Below are 25926 nucleotides of genomic sequence, written 5' to 3' on the forward strand. Positions count from 1 at the left end.
TAACTTGGGAAGATGCGAATCCAGCCTGGTTTTGTAGTCATCAGGCTATCTAGATAAACAGACCGTTGGCATGGCTGCCCTTGCCAAAACTGCTTGAATTTCACCAGCCTGGTAGGGAATGGGTCCAGTAGCCTGTGCCGAGTGGCAATTTCACCTTCCAGAATAATAAAATATTATTGCATACTCTTCAGAAAAACGTAGAAACCAGAGAAGACGTTTTTCTTCTATTTCTTTTCCAAGGTCAACAAAACAATCCATAAATCAAAATAGGTAGCTATCTTTGGGACAGACACTTCATACCAACAGCTGTAAGCACGTGCATCTCTTCAGTAAGGAGAGATGTACAGGAAGGAGGTTGTTGGCGGAAACTGGGGCCAAATATCAGGATAAATGTATATTAAAACAGTACTATAGGCAAAATGGTAAGGGCTCAAAGAAGAACCTCCATGCCCCCCAGAACCCACAACATAGGTGCCAAGATATAATGTACACTCCAAGAGGTATCTATTTTACCCTTTGGGGTACAAAAGACAAATATCCCACAGGCACCCAGAAATTCCTCCATCAGTTCCAAAAACTCATGAACCTCACACGGGCCTTTGGATAAGTCACTGGACACCATCAGTACACACTTTGAGGAGTGTCTACTTACTGGACCTAGTGGATTTGCCCCACTTGCCCAAGAAGGTGTTCCCCACCTTTCTGCAAGAGAGAGCTGGACAAATCATTCTAGAAATTCAGGGAGAACAAGTAGGCAGCTTATGATTTACTCAGCCCCAAACCTCTATCCCATGAGTGTCCTTTTCCCAACAAGACCTTCCCTGAACGGTTTCTCAATTCTAAGAAATGGCCCCTGGAGAAGACAAGTCCTTTCCAAACATCCAGTCGAGGAGGGCGGGACCAGGGCCCACACTCTGACTTTACCCTATAGCTTTCTTCATCCTAACATTGTTCCACTTCCTGTCCAATTCACCCCCACACCCACCTCTCTCCTTGTTCATTTAGCCGTCGTCTGTTCACATAGCCTAGAAGAATAAGAGGAGATGGGATTGGAGGGGAAATAGGAGACTGACCTTGAAGAAGGTTTAAATGACAGAAGGTGGAGTTTGGATGATGGGAAGTCATTCAAAAGAAGTGCAAAGCATTATTTTAGGAAGATGAATCCATCATTTGCATGTTCCAAGTTTATTAACAAAATAACATTAATTTGGATGCCATCGATTTATAAATTTGTTCAATTGGAAAGGAAATAGGCTCCAGTTTACCTTTACCCTATCTGAAGGGAACTTTGTACTAGAACTGGCCAACCCCCAGCCCGGGGCCTACAAGTGACTCATTAGCATTTCGTACTCAGCCCTGAAAAAGAATGGCCTTTACTTTATTATTGCTGTACTTATAAGTACTATGTCCTTTGAAAGATGTGGCTTAACAAGACACAGGGGGAAGATGAGTTGGAGAAGAAAAGTGGGAATAAACAAGGGCTCTGGAATCAGAAAATTATGGTGGCTGAAATCCTGGTCCTTAAAGAGCCGGCTTGGTACACAGTAGATATACCCAGAGTTAGTTTCCTCACCCTGATGCTGTAAGCTCTGTAAGAATCAGCACAGTGGTGTGGTTTCCGAAGAGGCTGTGACTTATGAACTAACAGAAGTATTATGTCTGTGTCTAAAGAAGTGACAGAATCTCTGAACTTGGTGGAGGTAAAATCTCATCCGAGTATTGTATGAAATACCAAGATGCTTCAAGGGAGAGCCTAGAGAAACTGAATATGTGAAAAGCATTGCCAGATATGGTAGGTTACATAGAATATTCTATGGAATTGGGACTCGGCCTGAAGACAAAGGAGGACCTGATGGCTGTTTTTAGTATTTGGAGGGCTGTCCTGAGACAGGAGTGTCTGCTTTTATTGTATGGGTCCAAGGAGTAGGGTAGGCTGATAAACAGTTTGTGGCTCAGTTTTTAAAATGGTCTATGTAATTGGCTGCTCCAGGGGGCAGTGAGCTCCCTGTTAGGGTTGTATTCAAGCACAGGCAACTTGACAAGTTGGCAGAATTATGTAAATGCCATTCATTCCTCAGACAGGCAGCTGGACTTAGCTTTCAGACTCCTTCCAGCACTGACAGTCTGTAATTCTAAAACCAAATGTAAGCTGGTAAAGGAGTAAGGTAAACATTTTCAGTCCTATACAGTATAACAACTGAGTTTGGCTTTTATATTCTGAAAATAAATATGAGATCCTTCTGTTGGGACACCGGAGATGGTTTGTCTTAGTGCAATTCAAATTGGCCAACCTCCACCTCACACAAAAGAGATTATACTTCAGACCAAAGTGTGCTCCTTCTGAGCTCCTTCTGAGAACAACTTGTTTCAAATAACCTCAAAACACACCTTGTAACTTAAAAACAATTGATATACTAGTCATAAATCATTCTCATCTCTTTATTAGTCGCAGTAAAGCCATACATAATTCAAAGCCTTTTTCACAATAGCTAGTATTTTTAGTTATTATTATTTTAACAGGATGACCTGTGGTTTCTCGTACTGTCATTAGAAAGGGCAAAAGACCACAGGAATATCAAAATGCAGAATTCAGATATCAAATGTTATTTGTGAACTGAAATAAAAATAGTTTGCCAATATCTCTATTTTGATAACCCTTGTATGCATAAAAATATCTTTTCAAATATGTTTTGGAGGAGTCGAGCTGATTTGTTTTTCTTGGATGTTTGAGCAATTGACTTTCAATATTTTTATCTCAAAGTATTTTAAAGAATGTTTGCCCTAAGTTTGAAATTTCCTTGTTTTCAGAATAAATAAGAAATTTTTTTCTGAATCTATGCTCTCAAGAAACTGTGATAAACACATATAAGATGGCAATATTTATTTTTAGAAATAAAAGTTAAATCCAAATAATCCAAAACCAAGATAAATATAAAGGACCAAACTCAGCAGTTAAAAAACACAGAGACAAATTGAGTTCAAAAAAATATCACACTGTTTATGCTATTTACAATAAAAAATACATTCAATAAAATATAAGGTTGAAAATCAAAGTATGAGAAAAGTTGTATCAGGAAAATACCAACAGAAAGCTAGTGTAGCTATATTAATATTAGATAAAACAAACAAACAAACAAAAAGTTATTGGTATAAAGAGGACCATTCCATAATGTTAAATGGAACACTGAACTTAGAGGGTATAATTCTAATCTGAATTTAAGGATATATCCTCAGCATATATGAAACAAATATTGACAGAATTACAAAGAGAAATTGATAGGTCCACCACCACAAGAGATTTAAATACAATTCTTTCAGTAATTAATAGATTAAGCAGCCCAAGGAAAATTAATAAAATATAAATTACTTGAATAAAGCAATTAAGCATGATCTAGTGGACACACAATGAGGCTACAGGAAAATGTTCAAAGAAGGGTCCAGAATTTTTTGGTTGCATTAAATAGGGGTTATGCAATTATAAGATTAACAAAAAAATACCATTATTTTATAAATTCCAAGACACACTTTTTGCACAATTTAACATCTCTGAAATTGGGATGTTTCAGATAATCAAAACTATAGCATCATAATTGGCCATATTTTTCCCTAATGGCTCATCAAATAATCAGTTATCCACAAGGATGCATCTTAAATTCAGAGAAATATGTCCCATCAGTCTGTACTGTGCCAAAAATAAAAGAAACATATGTTGAATAAAACTGATCGATCACCTCCTTTCCACCATCCACCCCAACCACCGTGGAAAAAGAGAACTCGAGCCTTTCTCCTTTGGAGCGTGGGGGTTCAAGAGAGGTTAGAGCTGATCACCAACCACATTGTGGCCAACTTTATGATATAGCCAGTGGTGCTATTGCAGGGCTTATCATAGTTAGGGAAACCTCACATTTTTGGAAATATCAAACAGACATCTAAACCTTTTATAAGGCAAAACAAAGTCATATTGGAAATTAGGAAATACTTAGAACTGGTCAGTTATGAAGATGCCACATAATAAAACTTGTGAATGCAGCTAAAGTGGTTCTTAGAGGGAAATCTGTAGCCTTCAATGTTTGTATTAGAAAAAAGGGAAGTTGTAAGTCAATTAGCCCAGCAGTGAATTCAGGATATTAGAGAACAGCAGAGTAAACCCCTCTAAAAAAGGGGAAGGACAAAACTATGAAAGAAAGAACAAAATAGAAAACAAGACAAATAGAGAAGTAACAAAGAAAACTACTAGTTGGGGTCAGGGGAGATGAAAACTAGACGTGTGTCTGAAGAACTGTGTTATCACTGGATGGGGGACAGGCCACACTCACCGCTGTCACAGGTTGGGGCTGTGCTGGAGGGAGACCATTAGCCAAGAGAACCAAGAAAACACATGTTAATTGAGCTGATCCCTCACCTACACCTTGGTCTTTCTTCCTACGGAAGCCTTTGTACAAAAACAAAGGTTGTAAAATACTATATAATGTTTACACGGTACTCTCTACCATCTTACCATGAGCTAGAATCCTGAGCCATGACCTAATCCTGAGCCAGGTCATATGAAACCCTCGATTTCTGAGGCTGTTGGCCCTTCCAAAGACTATGGTTTTTCAAGTTTATGGTGCTGCTTTTTCTGGCCTCTCACTTCTTGTTATTATCCATGTGTCTTCTGTTCTAGATGCCCCCTTTCTAATTTGACAGTTTAAGATATCAGATATCAGACAACCAAGCTTCTATAATTTGTATGTAAAAGAATTCCTAGTCTCTGAATAAGAACTTGAGAGAAAGTGTATGCCCTAAGTACACAAGCTTTAGTGAATGACCAGCGTGTCCATTCGTGCCTTCTCCTGGGTGTTGGAGCTGCTCTGAATGTTTGAGTCTTGGGGGTTGAGCGTTCTGGAGTAGGGAATCCAGTTGTGAGAGGCACAACTGTAGGAAGCAGTGCACAGTTTAAAGAGGGTCCAAAAAGTGTGTAGGAGTGGAGAGGGAGAGGGGGAAAGATGGGGAGAGGCAGGGAGAGAAAGCAGGAGGAGGAGGAGAAGGAGGACGGGAGTGGGGGAGAAGGAGGGGAGGAGAAAGGGAGAAGGAGGGCAGGAGTAGAAAAGGAGGGGCAAACAGTTTGAGAAATAGGACCAAAAAGAAGAGAGAGCCTCAAAGGATCTCCTTTCTGCCAACACTGAAATAATTTCCAACTCCTTAAATGGCCCCAAATTGGCAAAATCCGTAGACTAGACTATCACAGAACTGGAGGACACAGCAGCCAAACCCAGGCCATATTGTCCCGCGTGGCGATTTATGGTCACATTACACCAAATCGCAAGCGGCCCCAGGACAGCTTCTGATCAGGACATTATTTGGGACTGACATGATTTATATTGCTTGCAGCCCGAAAAAGCCAGCAAGCTCTTCCTTCTGCCTCCCACAGAGTATATAAACACCTTTGCTTTTGCAAAGCAACCAGCTTCTCACATATTCATTAGGAAATTCAGAGATCAGTGATTTACTTTATATCTCCCTAAAACAAGAGTCTGTCAGTGCGACAGGCAATATATAACTAGCATTCCTTTGCCATTACTGTGGTTGCTAGAACAGATGTTAGCTTAGTCAGTGCCCAAAGCGGTGGGCTTAATGTTTTGTTTCTTTAAAAAAAAAAAAAATTAAAAAGCATTTGAATAAGTGACAACTAAAATATTCCTGGGTTTCTTTTACACACAACCCAGCGTCAGGAGAACTGCTTCCTTTGCGGGCCAAGGAAATATGAAAGGTACAGCTAAGGCAATTTCTTTTACCTTCGTTGCCCAAATTCACGGAACTGGAAAAGGTATCTAAACATTCAAGGTTTTGGGAATGTGTATAAAGGTACAAACTCAACCTAAATGAATAGCTAACGAATCCTGCTGCTGATAGAATCCAATCTGGCCGCCTCGGTTGACCTTTATCAGCTGGACTTAAAAGTTGTGGATGCACTGATTGCTAATAGATAAAAATGGCTGCTGCTGATCAAACGTGTGCATTCCATACCTCCTCTCTCTAAATAAAGGGATGTCCGTCCCTACCTCTGTGCCTTTGATCACATTTCACTTTCCTTCTGGAATGCCCTCTCCTTTTCTCCACCTACCCAGATTTCACTGTGGCTTCAAGGCCTGCCAAGTGCTGCCTGGACCTGCCCCAGGCTGCCTCGCTGACCTTGGCAAGCCTCCTGAACTCTCTCTGCTCTGAGCTCAAGCGCTGTGGTCTAGCATCATTTCAAGTTTAACTCCACTTACCCTGTGCTGCTCCTTGAGCGAGCCCTGCAAATCAGTCCCGACTTTCTAACTGGACAGGGAAGACGTCTTCCAGGGGTGGAGACTGACTGTGTTCACCTTTCCGTGTCTCCTGCTGCTGACCGTGTGTTAGAAACAACAGAAAATGATTAGTTGGTTTCCAGATACTCTATAATTCAGTTTAGAGGCATAGTTTTGAGGAATCAGTCATCATGGCCACCACTGGGAAGCATCCATGTCTGTGAGGCACCAAATCACAGGCCTGGCTTCTACCTTTCCAAGTTTATAATCGAAGGCAGCAGCTAACAGTATACAGTAGGTATGCTTACTTGCTGATAATAGGTAATAGTGGTGCTGACTAATATGGGAGGGATGACTAAGAAAACCAATTAAGCCCATACATTAAATAAAAAGCTACGTTAAAGGCAAGGAGACCAGTCCCTGTAGTGAAACAAAAAATGAAAACAAGAAATTAGCCTTTCTCTTCCAGTGTCATCGTATTTGAACGTTACTAAGGAACTTTCTCTCTAATCCTATTTCAACAGCCCACTCACAGGAACTAGGCACTGTGAGTACTAATGAGCTGCATCTTGTCGGAATTATTCTCTAAAACTGGTTTTGATTAACAAGCTCTATGCATTTTACGGAGAAAGGAAAGTGCTGAATGAACCCAAGATTTACTTATTATCACCCTTACCACTGTGGGTGAGATGAAGTGTCTGTACTGGTGCAAGGCGACAAGAAGCCAAGACGAGGCTGGAAAACCTTGATACGGAGTGTCCTTCCACGACAAAGGACCTCAGAACTTGAGTTTGAGGGGGTGTGACATCAATCTCCCCTCAATTGCATACCAGTGATGGCTTATCTAAGTCCTTCTGGTTTTATTCACATAAGGCCTAAAGTCATAAGATTTATAGCAAACTAGAATTTGCACATCCGGATGATGGCTGCTCCTTCAAAATATTTACCTTGGAAAGCCCTATCCTTTCTCCAAACACAGTCACAATGCCGACTATGCTGTCACTCCTGCTCTGAAATTACCACCACTTCCACGTCACGGTATGGGAATATCCTCAATAGGGAAATAGGGGAACATCACCCTCTGATTTGAAAACAACCCCTAGAAGTTGTGGGAACCAGGTCTGGTGAATGGTAGTCAAGCTGCTTGGTGAGAAGCGAAGCAGGACTAGGAAGGTGGAAGGTTTTCCTTTCGCGGCCTGTCCATTGGTTTCAGAAACAGTCCTAAGGGCTGCTTTGAGCAATGGCTGTATCATTGGAGAGTCTCCAGCATCCAAAGCCACTAAGTTTGCAGGGAATGCGATTCATGCGGATGTGGGGTTTTGCTCTGTTCGCTACAAGCACCGCCTCATTACTCTATAGGCGTACGGTTTAAAAGGAGTTCCACTAGGGCTTAGGTAATTCTCACCTAATATTTCTTCTATATTGCCTACTTTGTGGGTTAAGGAATCCAGTGTCTTCGGTGTCTATCAATTTTATTGCCATTTCTAGCCCAGATTACCTCTCAGGGAGCAGGGATGAATCCTAATGTTTGATTATGTTTTACCAACATTAATATTTGATCACCTTTAATGAGGGTGATTACATTTGCCCCTGGAAAATCCACGTGGGTTTCCCTTTCCTTGACACTGGTATGGACATCTGAGGGCCTGTGATCTCCCAAATACCTAACCTGGGACCACCCACTAACACCATAGCTCCAGTCCAGTTAGCAGGAAACTGTTTATGGGAATCAAATCCATTCGCCTAGATCGAGCCCAGGCACATCAGCAGAAACGTGACATGGGCATAGAAGCAAGGGCAGATAGAAAGGGGAAACACAGGGCGCCTGGGTGGCACAGCGGTTAAGCGTCTGCCTTCGGCTCAGGGCGTGATCCTGGCGTTATGGGATCGAGCCCCCCATCAGGCTCCTCCGCTATGAGCCTGCTTCTTCCTCTCCCACTCCCCCTGCTTGTGTTCCCTCTCTCGCTGGCTGTCTCTATCTCTGTCAAATAAATAAATAAATCTTAAAAAAAAAAAAAAGAAAGAAAGGGGAATCACATCTATTGAAGGATGGCCATATGCCAGGATCTTTACATCTCTTATCTCATTAAGGATCAAATCAATCCTGGGAAGTAGGAATTATCTCAACTTCATATAGGTTCAGAAAGGAAGTTTAAGAGAAGTTGAACAACTTATCTAAAGTCTACACATTAATATTTTAAAGTCTACATGTTCATAAGTGGAAGAGTTGGATTTAAATATCTTTTCCTGATTCCGAAGCCCAAGCTCTTTGCAGTGAGGTTAGTGAGCTGTTTACAGCGGTGGGGCCTTGGAGGGGGAGGCGAGCAGCCTAGGGCGACATTGGCTTCAGTGCCCTTTCTGCCACCTACTAGCTGTAGAAAGCATTGGCCTACTAAATCCTGATTTAGCTCCATCTAATGAATACTTGAGTGACAAGTCTTTTTATGTTTGCAACACTGTTCTGTGTCTCCCTGTTACAAAGATGAGTAAAGTCAGACTTGTGCCCTCAAGGGGTTGACAGTTCAGCGAGAGAGATAAGCACATAATGATATTGTTTCTATAACATACAGCGAATGCTAAGGTGGGCGTATAAAGTGAGAGCACAAACTCAGAGCTCACTGATAGCGTTTTCCTGGCTGTGTTCCCCACTCAACTACAAGGTCTGTGGTCACAAAGACGATGTCCGTCTTTTATGCCGGTGCCTGTAGGGGGCCTAGCACATAGTAGGTACTCAGTAAGCAGGCAAGGTAGGCGTGAATTGGGTGTGGCCTGATCTAAGACTTGGAAGATGAGAAACTGCTTCCCAAGCAATGAAAAGACGAAAAGGTGTTTCCGGGAGAAGAACACGAGAGAACAGCACAGCGAGGTGTGCACACGTTTACTTTTGTCAAAGCACAAAGTATAATGAGGGAGGCGGGGAGGAGAGGAGGTTGGATAAATAAGAGAGGCCTCGCTGTGAAGGGTCTCGAGCCGAGGACCCATCATGGATTCTGGGAATTTGATGGACGCTCTGAGATTGTCATCAGAATTTGTGAGCTTCTGTGTAAATGTGAATGTGTACTTTTCTGAGCGAAGGGGTGTGTCACTTTCATCAAATTCTCAAATGTCACGAAATCGTGCAGACAATGAGGAGCTGTTAGAGCTCTCAGAACAATATGGGTAGTAAGGAGGGCACGTATTGCATGGGGCACTGGGTGTTACACGCAAGTAATGAATCATGGAACTTTACATCAAAAACCAGGGATGTACTGTATGGTGACTAACATAACATAATAAAAAATTATTATTAAAAAAAAAAAGAACAAAATGTTAGATGGGTGCCTCTAGATCGCGTTGCAGAGGATGGAATTTGGGGTAGCAGGATAGTGGGGGAGAAACCAGTGAAGAGAGAGCCACCATTGTCCAGAAAAGAAATAATAAGGTTCTCACCCTAATCCACGGTGTGGAGGAAGAGTAGACAGGGACAGACCCAAGAAGGGGTTAGTTTGGTAGGAGTGCCATTGAAGGAGGAGAGGAGAACGAGCAGGCTTGAAGGGGAGAATAATGAGCTCAGCTTGAACCGTTGACTTTGAGGCATTAGTAAGAATTGCCGGACAGCTGAATGACCCTCACCATCACGCTGAAGCAGGAGGAGAGGTCTAGGCTAGAGATAAAGACGTCAGTCCTCAGTGTGGAGATGAGAGTTTGAACTCGGAAAGGCAATGAGACAGCCCGTGGAGAGTGGCCCCAAGAAACCAGCACAGACCGAGGGTCCGTCCACAGGTTGCACGACATTGCAGACATACTGCGTTGTACGCCTTGAAAGATGGTTAAAATGGCAAATGTTATTTGTATATTTTTACCATGATTTTTTTGAAGTGAATTTAAAAAGTAGACATGCTTCAAGCAAAATAAAAACTGTCTACCTTTCCAAAAACAAAAACTGGATCCGTGGTCCATGCAAATATTTAAGGGACTGAATACAAGGAGCAGCCCGTGAGGAAGGTGGACGAGGGATAATCAGAGAGGAGGAAGGAGGCTCAGGAAGGTCCGGTACTCGGCACAGAGGCCGGCAGAATAGAATTCCAGTAAAATGCAGGGCGGTTTGGGTGGAGAAGTTAGATAATCGCTAAAGCTGCTTCCAGAAATAATAGAATATATAAGCTATGAGCGAGAGAGAGACTCTTGGTCTCTGGGGCTTGCCCATGCAGAACTTCTCAGCAGCAATAAAATGACTAAAATTTCAGCTTACAAAATAAAACTTGCCTGCGTTCCGCCAGTTTCGTCTGGGCAGGAAACAGAGCTCAGCCCAGCTGCTGAGGATAGTTCTGAATCCCACCTCAGAGCTCTGGAATGGGACACCTCCCAAGCGCCAGCCTGTGCCCTGGGATGGAAGAAAGCACCCTGGAGCTGAGAGGGCTGCAGCAGGGGGTGCGGGGCCCCCCTCACCTCCACAGGTCTCTCATCTGAAGAAGACAAGTCTCTTGATCTCTGCACATTTCCCTCTCACCAGGATGGCCTCTTTGGGATTTAGAATCAGCAGGCTGCCACGAGATCGCAAGGTCATAGACCAGAGCTGCCCCTGGAGAAAGGGTCACTTGCCCTTGAGGGCTTCAAACAACCTCACTCAGTAGCAGAGAGGGAGGGCCAGGGGTCAAGGTGGAGGGAGGAGATGAAGAGGGGCCACTGGGTAGCCTCACACCATAGCAAAGCCGCCTCGCCGCGTCCTGCCGTGCCCTGTGGCGTCATTGGTCACCGACTGAATCCAGGGAAACCACACTGCCAGGTTTTCAGAAGCTCGAATGGATCACCAGCTATTTTCTTGTCATATTTTTGGCAGAGTCTGGCTAATGGCCCTTCAATGTGGCAGAATAAACCTGCTAATTCCTTCTTTCACGTTAAATGTTGAAAAGCTAGCCTAGTCTAACCACTTGAAAGGATCTGATATCTTCAGTAATTCAGCGTTAATACTCGGGATCTGCAAAACCTGGCCGAGATCGTAGAGCGACAGCAAACCCACCACCGTCAGTGAGGGCTCTCAGAACCCCTCGGGTAATAACCCATGTGTGCCGTCGTCAGACCTCATTGTTACCATTACCACGGCCCGTCTATATGTCTCAGAAATGAGATGCCCCAAAATGATAGGTGAACCTCACTATTGCCTGTACTATTGTGGGCTGAACACTGGCTGAGTGCGGCAGCAAACGGGCTGGAAACTGACGTCCACAATTAAATAGCTTCCCGGTCTCGTCGTGGGCAGGGGCGTGTCCAGGGAAGACTCAGCCAGCAGCCGAGCTACCCAGCAGCCGAGATCGGAGCTGCAAGCTTGCTTACTTGAATGGGTCCCTCCTAGCCGTCCTGAAACCCTGGGAGGGACCCTCATAATTTTGCATTTATGTTTTTATGTTCTTTCTCTTAAAGAGGCTCCTCCAAATTACGTAAGCATCAGGCCTCCCGACAGCACCAGCTTCATATCACAAAGGACGAGAGGAGGCCCTGTGTGGGCCGGCTCACTCACAAGTTCAGTGGGAGCCAGCCTCCCTGTGGGCTGCTCCTTGGGGGCAGTGTGCTCTGGGAGGGACAGGGAGAACAGATCGCATTGTGCTTGGATCACTCTGGCCTTCTTCATTGAATGAATAAAGGGGAAGAGAAGGTCTGCACTCACAGGGTACCCTGGACATGGAAGGACACACAGGAGTGGGGAAGAATGCTCCCTTCTTAACTTAGACGCTTCACCGGCTACGTAATGAGCCATGCGGGACATGGGGCAGAATCCCAGTCCAAACCCAACTGCGAGATGCGGAATGCGGGATAGCACAGTTTCTTTAAGCTGAGCTTCGCCCAATCTCCCACTGATTCCTGTCAATGTTAGCCTCCTCTCTTTACCATGGCAACCCCCAAAACAAAACAGAAAGGAGGAGCAGTGCTGGATGCTCTATTATCCCGAGGCCTGCCTCTCTCTCTCTCTCTCTCTCTCTCATCACAGTGCAAATGGGCCCAGACAAAATCCCTCCCCCTCGTGCCCTGCATCAGAAATCCAAAATTACCTACAACCTAGCAAGTAAGAGATGCTTTCATTCGTCATGTTTCCAAACCTATGCCCTTGAAAACAATGCCTCCTTGTCTTGAAAGGGAGGCCCTCGTTTGGTGAGCTGGAAACAGAAGGAATTAAAGAAAGCTCTGCTTGGCCTTCCAAGCCAGGAGCCTTTAGGAACGGTCACCCGAACAGCCATAACCTGACCGGAGGGAGGAGCAGGGCTGAGCACCGCCTGCCCTCAGATTCAAGAAAGCAGGACACTGTTCACTGAAGGAGATCGATGATTTCCACCCTCCCGCCCCTGCAACTAGAACAGACACCACCTCATTCTGCTCGCTTTCCACCTGCCTTGCAGCTCTCGTCACACACCCCACAGCCCCCCACCCCCTGCCAAATTTTTTTCTAAATACAGACCCTTGTTGATTTTTTAGACTCTCTTTCACTTTTTAAATAAAACAAAAATTTAACTCATGTTGATATTTCGGCCGTCCGAGAAATAACAATGGTAGGAATCAGTCTTTGCCTATTTATCTGCTGCTTTTTTTCCCTCTGAAATCTTTTGAAAGTTTCTGAAAAATTACATGCAGGGGCTGCCTGGCAAGGGCAGGTGTCAGAGTCTGAGAGTTTGTTAAGCAAGTCAGCTTCTGCTCTCACTTCGGCTCATAAAATCAGGTCCCTACCTCAGGCTTCCCCTCCCCGGTGAGGACTCTGAGAGAGCTTGGAGTATGTTTCTGCATCAGCCTGAAGGCTGGGAGCTGCTGAAATTATGAGTTCTCAGAAGCCACCTTGCCCCCTGCCATCCCCTAGCCATCCGCGACAGGGTCTGTGCAGGCACAGTTCTGTGACTGGGGCCACTGACTTAAATGGCCCCACTCAGCCCTGTGGTGTGACCACGTAGGCCTGTGCACCCTTTGCCCTGGTGAAGGGGGAGAGCAGAGACCGAGCCCACACACCTGTCCTAAGTCGGGCTGAGAGCAAGTCAGCCCATGACCCTCCTGGAATTATCCAACAATCCTAGTCTGTGGGGACTAGGCCAACAGACAGTGAGCTGGGACACAGGAGGGCAAGTTAGTGGCCAGAGCCCAAGGAGTCAAAGCAGTTGGTACCAGAGTAAAAGAGCAGAGCCAGGTCCTGGGGCACTAGGTTACGTCATGTGGGCTCTGAATCATTCCACATGCCTCCCAGCCAATGGCAGGACCGCTCCTCAGCACCCAAGGGGGTTCTTCATTTGGGGACATGGTAAAGATGCAAAAGAACTGGGGTTGAGAGTAAGTGACTCATTTCACGGATGAAGCAAATACCATTTACTAAACAGCGCCGATGCATGATACATATTCAGTGGGTTACATACGGCCATCCTTGCATGAGTTGACAATCCCACTTCGCAAGGTTATTGGTCGAAACGCCAAGCCAAGACTGTAAGGGGAAGGCAGGCTCTGCTGTTGGTCCCCGCCCCTGTCTGACTTCACTCTGAAATACAGTCTCACCCGTGGGATGCATTGATCCACACTGGGCTGCATGGGTGAAGCTCCCTTTGGAGCAGATGTAGCCATTCCAAATACAGTCTCCTTCTCTCCCACAGCCGCTCAAGGTTTAGCCTTTAAGATGCGGGTATTTCTTAAGTGAATTTTTTTTTTAGATTTTATTTATTTATTTTAGAGAGAGAAAGCATGAGCAGGAGGGGCAGAGAGAGAGAGACAGATTCTCAGGCAGACTCCACACTGAGCCCAGAGTCCGACCTGGGGCTCGATCCCAGCACCCTGAGACCATGACCTGAGCCGAAACCAAGAGTCAGACACTTAACCGACTGAGCCATTATACTGTGACAGTTGAGTGGGAGGAGAGTGAAGTTGTAAAATCAGACTATGAAATTCAATTCCAGTTTTGCAACATTAAAATTGTGGGCCTCTAAATATGTTTGTAAGTAGTATGTGGAAAGTCTTGGGTAAGTTACATACCTTTGCTGAGTTTCCATTTCCCTTCCCTGCAAAACAGGAGGAATGATTCCTGGAAGACTGCTTTACAAAGCTCATTTAATTAAATGAGATAATGTGTATATAGCACTTTGCATAGTGCCAGGAATGTAGATAGCACACAGTAACAGTCAGCTATTATTAGTTATATTAATACTGAACACATCCATGAAAATGCAAAAGTTCCAGAAGGGTGACCCTGTACAATGTCATCCTGCGAGAACTAGACAGCATTGCGGCAGCCCTCCACCTGGGCCTCTGACCCCCAATCTTTCCCTCCTGGAGTCCATACTCTAGAATGTCGATAGCGTTTGCTTCCCGAGAAATAAATCTGAAAACTGTGCCCCGCCCCCACCCGGGTCCCTCTGGGCTCAGAATAGAAGCCATGCTCCTCGGCTGGGCTTGCATGACTTCTGATGGTGAGGTTCCCCACCCCTTTCGCTGCCACCGCGTGCCTTGCTCTGCAGGAATGCCAACCTCCCCTCCACCCTGCAGGGCCAGAGCTCCAGCGCCACCTCCTCTCTGGCGTGCTTACCTCCCAGGCCCTCGGTTCTTAGCCCCTGCTGAGAGCAACAGCCGGCTGGTTAAACCTGTGGGGTATGGAACTGAACAGCCCAGGTTAAATTCTGGTTTCTTCCTGGGACCTAGGGCAAGTTCCTTCACCTGTCCTTGCCTCAGGATTTTAATCTATAAGGTGAGAGAAATAATATTAAATTCATCTGGTTGTTAATGAGAATTAAACGAGCTAACATAGGGAAAGCCTGTTAGTAGTTAGAAAGAACAGTGCTTGGCACTTAGTGTTTCATGTACGGTAGCTGTACGAGTAACAGTTATCGTCATCAGCATCGTCATTATCCTTATTCCACCAGAATGTAAATTCCATAATAGAGACCGTCTAACTGTTCACTACCTGACACATAACAGGTGCGGGGTATACAGCTGTTTCATCGCACGCAGCCCCCTGCACATGGTTCACTGTTTATACAGCTTCCCTCGGCAGACGTGAGCACCTTGGTTCTGTCTAATCGATCTTGCATCCTTGAGGTCTGCTCAATGGGCACAGAACAGATCGTCAATAAACGTTTGTGGAATGAATACGTGAAGGACCTTCAGGGGTCGCATGTATATGTTATCTCCCAGGAACACATTGGCTTCAGGTCTAAGGTTATCAAGAATTCCTGCCCTGTGTTTGATGGTGGCTCTTTCGCACTTGGTGTATATGTAATGATTGTGGGAAGTGCTTGAAAAGCAGGCAGTGCATTTGGGGGCTGTATCCCAGGCTGTCTCCAGAGCAGGACAAAGTCCTGCCAGGAGGTCCTGGCCCCGTGCATTCCCACTCCCCTCATTGCACCTTACCCCTTCCTGAGCCCCAAGCTGTCTCCCTAATTCCCCTCCTCCTCCCCCTGCTCCCCCTCCTCTTCTCTTCCTCCTCTTCCTCCTCCTCCTCCCCATCCTTCACCTCCTCCCTTTCCTCCCCCTCAATCCTCTTTCTCCTCCTCCTCCCCTTCCTCTTCCCCCCTCCCCCTCCTCCTCCTCCCCTTCCTCCTCCTCCTCCCCTTCCCCCTCCTCCTCCTCCTCTTCCACTACAGCCCAGGAGATCCATGGCTTGTAAGGGGCAGACCCAGCTTGGCAGGGGGGTGGGGGGGAGGCAGACATAGGTGCGTCTGTGCGTCTCAAGCCAGGGAGTCTTCCCTCAGGGCAGAAGCCTCCTCTCTCCCCTTGCCAGCCAGGTCCTTCTCCCTCCCTGTTTCGCAGGAAACCTTCTTCCAGAAGGAAGTAAAACCTTTTCCCCACAATAGCTGAGCCTTCCTGCTTCGGTTCCTCTATCTAAAATGAAAAATAAATTCAGGAGCAGGGAGATGGAGTATAATGGGAATAAATGTAGTCTGTAGGCTTCCCTGAATTACAACTCGATACTAAAAGACTGCTGTTTTACGCGCCTCTCAGTAACGAGAACTATTTATTATTCTAAGTGCCAGCAGATTGACGATGTGCAACCCCCCCCCCCATGTCCGCTGTGGTGAGGACATGGAGGGAGGGTGAGGTACGGCGCAGTGCTTGCCCCGACAGCTGTCGTGCCAGCTGCCCGCCGCGTCTGCGTGCACCTAGCTGGCTCCTTTGTGCGGCCGTCAGGGCAGTGGGGCGGCTGAGGTTGAGTGTCTCCATTCATGGCTGTGGAATGCAGGGACTGAGGGGTTAAGAGTTATCCTTGCCTGACAGTAAGTTTGGGAAACACTCCTGAGTTCTTTGCGTCCTTTCTGAGAGCATCCCTCCCTGCCATAGTTCACGCATCCTTGTTGTGGGTCCAGCAGCGGCCTCTCTGCAGGGCCACATCCACCTTCTGGGGTCTGTGCTCCCTCCCTGCCCACTGCCCAGCCCTGCACCTGCATCTGTGAGGCCGCACCTCCCGCAGGGGCAATCTGGCATTCCCAGGCCTCGGCTGGGTTGGACCACGGTGTTTAGTTCCTGGCTTTTTGGTTAAAGACGTTCCAGGGAGTAAGAGCTGCCTTTAAACCGCTTCCAGGAGCCCCCACGGAGCACTCAGAGTGGGAGTGAGTCAAGTCCCAACCCTGCCATTAACCTGCTGCACTCCCCTGAACGGGCCGCCCAACCTCGCTCCTCATCAATGGGCCGGGGGTTGGGGGGCAGTTCTGAGAACCTGATCATGCGGTCAGTGGTCTCCCCGAAGACAAAGGTCATGATGGTCACGGGTGTAATTTGGAGAGGGTCACAAGTTTCCACCCCCTTGAGCCGAGCTGTGTACCCTGTAGGTCCACTGGCCCTGGGTAAGAACCTCTGGGCCAGGCGAGCTCAGACACCAAAGCGGGGAGCCCCAAAAATCCAAGGACAGATTTTTAAAGAACAACTTCAGTAGTTCGTCTTCTTACTACAAATTGTCTCTAAAAAAAGAAAAGACAGAGGTTTTTTAAAGAAAATCTCTGTAAACCCACAACCCGCAAAACCACTATTAATATTTTAGTAAATATTTAGTAAATTTCAGTCTTTCTCTTTCACTCCTGACATTTATCCATAAATCCACTCATTATATCAGGAATGTTTCTCCTGTCATTTCAATATTATTTGAAAACTGTGTCTACACAGTAATCAATGGCATGGTAGTTCCATAATGTATCATTAGCCATTCCTTAATTGAAAACAACATTTAGGTGTGAACATACCTGATAATTTAGGGGCCCTCAAAGTGGAATTCCCAGCTTTACTCAGAAAGAGCACCATGACAATCAGCACCTATGACGAGTTGCTCCTCAACCTGCCCCCTCCCCCGGCCCCAGAGTTGAGCCCATTTCCGCTCCCAGCAGCTGGGAGCCAGGGCAGGTGGAAGAGACTTCCATCTGCTTCTTTGAGCCGGCAGCCCTCGAATACTAACACGTTTCGAAATGGGCAAAATTTGTCTTGGGCACCTGCCTCACCCCCCAAGTTGACAGCCACGCGATCTCACAGCAGCGTTGACTCCGCCACCGCTCCCCTTGCCTCCCCGGTTCCGTATCAGCTGCTCCTCCCTCCCCAGAATCATCTGCCCCTTATCTCATCCTGTCAACTGGCTCTAGACTCTGCCCCCTGCATCAGTCCCGGGCATCTCTGTGAACGAGTCCGGGGGAGCAGGCCGAATCCTGAGTAGAACGGTCCTGAGGGCAGTGAGGCGGTGGCCAGAACAGCAGAGCTAGAGAGCAGGAGGATGTCACCAGGCAGAGGGTGACGGGCCAGAGGCAAGGAGCAGTCACAGGCCACCTCAACGTCCAGCTGCGTGGGCAAGTGCCTGCTCTGGCCCTTGTGGGGTTGGCCCCTCAGCGTGTTGTCCAAAGCGAAGAGCAGGGCCTTCTGAAAACACAAATCCGTTTCTCGTGAGAATTGGCTATGTGGAGTGTGTTGCCCAGATGCTGGGCAGGGTTCCATCCATTTGTTTGGCGAGGCGGTGCCCTTCTCTGGCCTCGAATCTGCATATTGGCAATGGGAGGGCGGGGAGGGGGAGGCTCCAGGTGTCACGGGTCGCCCCCGTGGCCTGCCCCACTGCTGACCATCTTCTTTCTTGGCCCCACAGTCCGATGGCTCCATCCTGGCAATCGCCCTGCTGATCCTGTTCCTGCTGCTGGCTCTGGCTCTCCTCTGGTGGTTCTGGCCGCTCTGCTGCACCGTGGTAAGTGCCCCAGGTTCCTCCTCCTCACCTCTGGCCTCCAGCAGAAGGGGACACAAGCTTAACAGGACTGTGAGGAGGAGAGGTAAAAAAAAAAAAACTCTTAAAAGATGAAGGACAAATTTTGCATTGTTTATACAATTTATACAAAGTTGGCACAAACTGACACTGCTCAATGGAACCACGAGTCGTTAGGAATCAGTATGGGTTAGGGAGTGAGGTGGCCCGTGGACACGGCCTTCAGGTAGGGCAGTCGAGGTGGCCGCTCTGGTTCCAGGGCTTAGGAAGGACCCACAGGATACTGTAAGCGATGAGTGATATTTGACGTGTATCACGTACACACACACACACGTGTGTGTACACACATGTGTACACACACGCGCACACACACACACGCATACATACGTGTTGAGTTGCACCAGCTGATACTCTTCAAGGCCCCCTTGGCCTTAGTAGCTAGTCTGCCTGCCTGAGAGACTGCCTTTGGCCTCTTTCTTTCTAACAATCATGAGTGGAGTCTGCCTTAATTTCATTATTTTTTAGCTAACATTTCTAGGACGCATCCACCGTGTGCCCAGCACTAGTCTAAGCACTTCTGCTACAAAATCAGTAAAATCTGTCTCCTCCCCATCATCGTCATCAGGAGCCACCCCGTGGCTCTGGCCAATGTCTCCCCAGATAGCTTCAGGCCTGGAATAACCCACCGTCACCTGCTGCACCCAAATGAAATGTGCCTGTTTATCAATTTTTGTTCCCTGGCCCCTAGGCTAGGAAAAGTCCAAACAAAATAATATCCAAATTGGAAAAAAAAAAATCGCTTTCACATGCCTACTTCCAGCCCACGCCTTGCCTTTCTGCAAATCAGAGCATGCGTGGTAAAGCCCAGGTGAGTTTGAGGTGAGCCCTGTCCTGCTGCCTAGCATCTTGCATTCTCTGTATCTCCATGGAGGGGCCCGCAGGGGAGACAGTGAGCCTCTCCAGGCAAGAACTTGTCTTCATTCCCTCTCCGAGCAATCCGTGCACAGTGCAAGGGAACTCACGTCGGTGTGTGCAACCGAGCTCAGCAAGAGCCGAGCACTCACAGAGCGCTGGACTCGAGAGGGTGGGGAGAGGGCTTCGAATGACATTTTAAAGCGGTGGTAAAGGAAGGGGAGGAGAAGCTTGACCAGGATGTGGATCCATGTGGCAGGGACTTCTGGAAAGAAAAGAGGCTCTTGCACCAGCAGAGGCCCTGGGTGTTGAGGGTAAGATTGCTTCAGTGGATCCGAACACGTGTGTGCAGGAGGGACCCAGGACAGGCGCAAACCTTGGGTCAGCCAGTGCAAGCCAGACTGGATGGATTCATCCAGACTCCGCACGCCTTCTTCCCACAGCAGCCCCGGAAGCTAAGTGGTGTTTTCAGTACTTCAGCCTTCACACCGCTTTATTTTGAGGGTAAAAAAAAAAAAAAAAAACCCATGAGTCAGCCAAGGTGCTTTCTATGGTGATTTAAAAACAAGCACATTTTGAAGTCTGAAATTCTGGGGAAAAAAACCAAACCAACGAGCCTTTGCAGTGGGCTCTTAAAGAAAGGGGTGGCCAGGGGTGGCGGTAATGGTGGCGGCTGGCCGGCCTTGAACAGCAGGTCTCCTATTGTAGTAGGCCTCACCCCACTCACCCGGTCCCCTTCATTCTCAAAAACAGGTACTTCTGGGTGGGGACGGCTAGGAACAATAGTACAGATGGAGCTAGCGCTCCATCGCTTACTAGCTGTGTGATCTTGGGCAAGTTACCTAACCTCTCTGTACCTCAGTTTCCTCAATTGTGTAAGAAAGAGAATAAGAGCACTGACCTCATGGGTAGATGGCGAAGCCTAAAAGAGTTCATGTGCATACTGCTTAGAGCAGTACCCTGCACACAGTAAATGCTGGGCAGTGTTATCAATACTAAAAACTAGTTACTATAATAGGAATATATTCCCGAATTCCATAGCATTCCATTTATACTGGTGGGAAATGTCTCTTCTTTCTAGTTTTATTGCAGTATCATTGACACACAACATTGCATAAGTTGAAGGTATACAACATAATTTGATAGATGTATCTACTGCAGAATGTTTACCATAGTAAGTTTGATTAACATCCGTCATCTCACATAGTTACAAATTTTTTTCCTTGTGTTGAGAACTTTTAAGATTTACTCTCCTAGCAGTTCTTAGCAACTATCCGATATACCATACAGTCTTCTTTACTTTGGTCACCCTACTGTGCATTAACATCCCCCTTCACCCAATTCCCCCACCTCCCACCCCTCCAGCCCCACCTCTGGCAACCGCAGATATGATCTGTTTCTAGTTGTGTTTTGTTTTGTTTAAATTCCACATGTAAGTGACATCACACAGCGCTTGTCTTTCTCCGTTTGACTTATTTCACTTAGCATAACGCCCTCGAGGTGTGTCCAGGTGGTTGCAAACGGCAGGAGCTCCTTCTTTGTCCGGCTGAACACTATTCCGTTGTGTATGTGTACTGCGGTTTCTTTATCCGTTCACCCGCGACGGACACTTGGGTTGTTTCCACGTCTTGGCTAGTGTAAGTAATGCTGCAGTGAACACAGAGGTGATACTACTTCAGAATCATGATTTATTTCCTTGGAGATCTACCCAGAAGTGGGACTGCTGGATCATATGGTAGTTCTATTTTTAATTTTTCACGGAACCTCCACGCTTCAATTTACATTCCCACCAACAGTGCACAAGGGTTCCCTTTTCTCCACATCCTCGCCAGTGTTTGTTATCTTTTGTCTTTTGATGATCGCCGACCCTTCTAACTGGTGCGAGGTGATATTTCATTGTGGTTTTAATTTCCAGGGAAATATCTCTGAATTAATGTCTTTCATTACTGGAAGCAGTGTCACCCCAGGCCAGATTGTTTTGCAATATTCAAAATATTTTTCAATGAATTTATCTGCTTAAGCCCATGTTGCTTTGGAAGGTGGCCAAAATATGTTAATGTGATCTGATTTTGTAAGTCCCAAAGGATTTCTTTACAAGGCAAGATCTTGGAGATTAATTTTCCTGTTTATGATGTCTATAAAAACTGCCCTCACCCCTATTTCTGAAAGCTGGCCAGAGCTGTGATGCTTGGTATGCCCCCAAAAAACTACTTGTTGACCACTGGCTTTCTTGAAGAGTGATGATGTCTGAGGAGACAGGATAAAGTCATGTGTTTTCTAAAGGGAGTACACAGGAAGCAGGGCAAACATCAGCTCCCTGCCCCCATACCCATCCCGGGATCCTGGTTCCGAGGATGCAAGACGTTTCTTTCCTTTGAGGGACAGCACCTCTACCCACAGTTGTGGGACTGGCAGAGGGCATCCTTGTGAATGATGGTCCTGAATCCTTCCTCTGTCACTCCCCCTGCCCTGCCCCAAGTGCAGGAAATGCCCCATGACCTGGTACGAAAGCTGCATCGTGATGAGGGCAAACAGCCAGGGAATAGAAGAGTCTCGTGACATGTGGAGTATGAGAGCTTGTCTGTGCTGCAAAGTTTTCTCCAGGAATGATGTACAAAATATTTAACAACCTTATAAGGCTCCCCACCCCAACTGAGCCAAACATTAACCCTTTCGTGGCTGGCTAAGGGGCAGGGGTAGGGGGCAGTCCACAAAATCCTGGAATAGAAGGGCGGGTACTCAGGTTGCTATGTACTGATCATAAAGAGCATTTTAAAATGTAATGACAAGTATGACCAGACCAGACATAGTGGGTACTATCAGGCCTGCCCTCTGCCTCAGCATCCTTGCTTCCTGCTGGCCCTGTCTGGAAGAAGAAATGTGAAGGGTGACCAGCGCTCCCCGTTGCATTTTGCCTTTCCTACAGGACCCCACTCCCATCTGGGCTTTTATCTTCCAGCTAGATGGAACCTGGGGTAACTTATTGCCCCCGTAGCAGAGTAGAATCTATCAGTCATGACTGATGGAGAGAGAGAAGTAATTGGCCAGATCCTGGATCAAAACCTTTTAGTGTTTCCCAACCTGGCCCTCGGGATCCCCAGGTACACCTTTGGCTTCTGAGATTCCTACATGTATTCACTGGCACAAAAACACCCACACTGAGGGAGACTGAGCACGCCAGACTTCTTTGCATTTTCAAAAAGGAAATCCAAGGGCCAGTATTTTACCAGAAAGAAATAAAGCCCTGCCTCAGTCCCACAAGGGGCATCACGGTACCAAGTCAGGTGCTGGCCACTCCATCTACTCATAAGTTTGGGCCAGTATTATTGAAATCTCTCAACTGAACTCAAAAAAGAAGATTAGGAAATGAAAATAAGAAGAGGCTCATTAAAAAAAGAGCTGAAATATATTAGAAGAGTAAATGTTTTGAATGGCTTGAATGTGTAGAGAAAAAAGTCAACAGTGAATCAGTGATATGAGAGCACGGAACTATTCTAGAAATTCAGGGAGTCCTGTATTTCAGACATTACATGGATGTTACATGTAATGTTTGATATGTATCACATTGCATAACAAGGGGCGCCTGGGTGGCACAGCGATTAAGCGTCTGCCTTCGGCTTAGGGCGTGATCCCGGTGTTACGGGATCGAGCCCCACATCAGGCTCCTCCGCTAAGAGCCTGCTTCTTCCTCTCCCACTCCCCCTGCTTGTGTTCCCTCTCTCGCTGGCTGTCTCTGTCAAATAAATAAATAAAATCTTTTTTTTTAATTGCATAACAAAAGACATTTATATCCGTTTCTTAAATAAAATCATAGAAATGTGCCCGTGTTATTGGGAGGTTAATGGCATGTCAGGAACCCCAGGTGAAAAGATCTTGCCATATTTTGCCAGATGAAAAAACTCTGGAGGTTGGTTGTATAACCATGTGAATAAATTTAACACTACTGAACTATACACTTAAAAATGGTTAAGATGGTAAGTTTTAGCTTATATGTTTTTTATCACTATTAGAAAGAAAACAAAAGAGATCCTGCTATAAAGTTACAATTAAACCGTGCTATTTAGCTGAGATCAAATCATTATATTTCTGTTCAAATAAGGGCAAATATTGTTATTCAGTTTGTAGGGAAAGGGTAGTGTGCATGTATCCAGCGTTTCTCCCTACAGAAGCGAAATTCTGCTCTCTTTTGTTTTTAATGCCTCTGTAGGTATCTTATGAGCAGTTTTAAAGCGTGTATAAAAGCCCGTGTTTAATTCACTTTATTGAGTTTCAAGAAGAGTTCAACGAATTAAGTCCCTTCGACATCTCCAGGGACAAATTGGAAGGGACCAAAATTAATCAAGAACCTGATATGCCTTCTTGAAATAAAAATAAAGTCTTCAAAAATAAAGTCTTTCCACGCCTTTAAGCATAACATTTAGTCGGTAGGGCCAGACAGCCGAGCTTAACAGCAGCCAAGGGGTTTACTGATCGTTTGTTTAATAGAAACCCGACTGGTACGAGCAGCTGCTTAGCCATGCATCTCGGGCCTAGACTCCTCCTGCTTTCTGGATCTCTTTTGAGCCTCCACCCATTCCCATCTGGACACTCCTCACTCTGCAGCTTACGAGATTATTCCTGACCGGCATACAGAGCTCTGCCAGGGCCTGCCCTCACCTCTGGAGCTCCGCACCACACAGCCCACACACCCAGTCTGTTCTCGTCTCCACCTGGCTTCGTGCCTCCCCTTGCCCCTGCCAGGCTGGCCTTGCCACCCGCCTTATAACCCAGGCACCACGAGCCCCATGCCTGCTGGGTGGGATGAGCAGACCTGAGCTGTCATCCAAGACAACTGGGTTCCAATAGATACCCCCCTCTTCACTCACAGGATCGGGCAAATCCCCTCACCTTAATTTCCTCATCTGTAAAATTTAAACGTTGGAACCATATTGCCTCTAAAGTTGCTCCTTTACATTCTTACCTCCTATAAGTGAATCTACTCCTCCCTTTCAAGATTCCCTGGCCCGTGGTTCTCAAACCTGGTTACACATCCGAACGACCTGAGGATTCTATTATGTAAGTAATCCGGGACAGCATTTCCAAACTATGTCCACAGGACAGTGGTACCTACAAGATGTGAGTAGGCATACTTCGGGCCAGGGGTATTTAGACCATGAGTTTGAAAGACACCATTAAACTAAATTGAATAACGGTCTTCACTGTAGGACACCTCCGAGCGTTTAATAAGATAATTTGTGTTGCGAATGTCCAAACCTATTTTGACCCTGGAGCCCTTCCTTAGCCTGTCCCTATCCCCCCGCCCTTCCAAATACCTATTAATGTACTGACACCTGGAAAGACATGAGTATTCTACCGAATAGTGTCTGGGAAACATAGTCCCAGAGAATGCTCAAGCAGCGGAAAGAGCAGATTCCTGAGCTCTGAGGTGTGGCCTCTTTCCTGGCCCGCTAGAACAAGATTGACATGCTGTGAACATCATCAAGCCTTCCTCATTCCCTGGGTGCCCTGCTCAGATCCCATAGGCACAACTTGTGGCTGGAGTCGTCTTGCCCATAACCTAGGCAGACCAGACACTCCTCCCCCAAGCCTCAGGAGATCTGAATTCATGGATTGCTTTTAACTGTTTCACTTAAGAGAGTTTTGCAGTGACAGTGACATATCATCGAATGGAGAATATGCAGAGCTATTCTTTGAAGTTACCATGTGAGCCCCGGAGGCCCGATCAACTGATGTGAAAATGCCTGTCCCTCACTACTCTCATTTTAGTTACTGAGGCATTGGGAGAGGAGACTTAGAGGGCCAAAAACATTTGAAATCTGAGTCCCAGATGCAAAAAAGAAAAAAGTTGACCTCATTTCTATGACAATTTCTTGTACTACATTCTAGATCTGCACCCTTGGCACTACAGCCTCTGCTTGACTACAGTGTCCAATTACTGGATCCGGGCGGTACTTGGCCGGCACGAACCCACTCCGATCAGCTGTGAGGTTTCCGTGACATTTGTGTTGTTCGTAGAGTAGAAAGATCCACTTATCTGCTGTTAGCTAGCGTTTCATACTTCCTGGATGTCTTCCACATCAGGTTGCCCATTTTCCCTTGGCTTTTGTAATTTTAATGAGAAGAATAGTTATGATAAAGTTAGTCTAGAATTTAAAGCACAAGAGCAAGCCTCCCCTTCTACCTGTGATATTAATGCCCTTGTTAGATGGCTTTCGGAGCTCGACTGGCCTTTCTTCTCTGCACAGCTCTGTTCTGAGGGCTTCTCCTCACACAGAACCTATGAGGCCAGGAGGCAGCTGAAGAGTCGGTGCTAAGAGATTAACCCAGAAGTCTCGGGATAAGCAGTGTTTTAAATCTAAGGCCCCAAAAAACTTTAGCCATCTAAATACAATATTTATTTGAGACAACCCCTCTGAGCATGCAAGAAACAATCATTTGTGAAAAAGAAATTACTCTTGACAGTGATACAGTGAGGACTACATAGCAAAACAAAGGGGGAAAAAAAACTCCTAGAAAAAAATGTAATAAAAGTTGTTTCAAATACATAGCCAGGCTCATAAGAGAATAGAAGACGTTTCCAGGGCC

The 25926-nt window shown here is 46.3% G+C and overlaps 1 protein-coding gene across 2 annotated transcripts in view; it reads left to right on the top strand.

Moving 5' to 3' along the window:
• ANTXR1 (ANTXR cell adhesion molecule 1) overlaps positions 1–25926 on the top strand; it is a 213204-nt gene that overhangs the window by 111146 nt on the left and 76132 nt on the right. For both annotated transcript variants that reach the window (XM_026484155.4, XM_044377552.3), the window contains exon 13: positions 18319–18414. In XM_026484155.4, coding sequence (XP_026339940.2) covers positions 18319–18414 — 96 coding nt within the window. The remainder of the gene's footprint in view (positions 1–18318; positions 18415–25926) is intronic.

This window comes from Ursus arctos, unplaced genomic scaffold (assembly GCF_023065955.2).
Source record: "Ursus arctos isolate Adak ecotype North America unplaced genomic scaffold, UrsArc2.0 scaffold_8, whole genome shotgun sequence".
Taxonomy (NCBI): Eukaryota; Metazoa; Chordata; class Mammalia; order Carnivora; family Ursidae; genus Ursus; species Ursus arctos.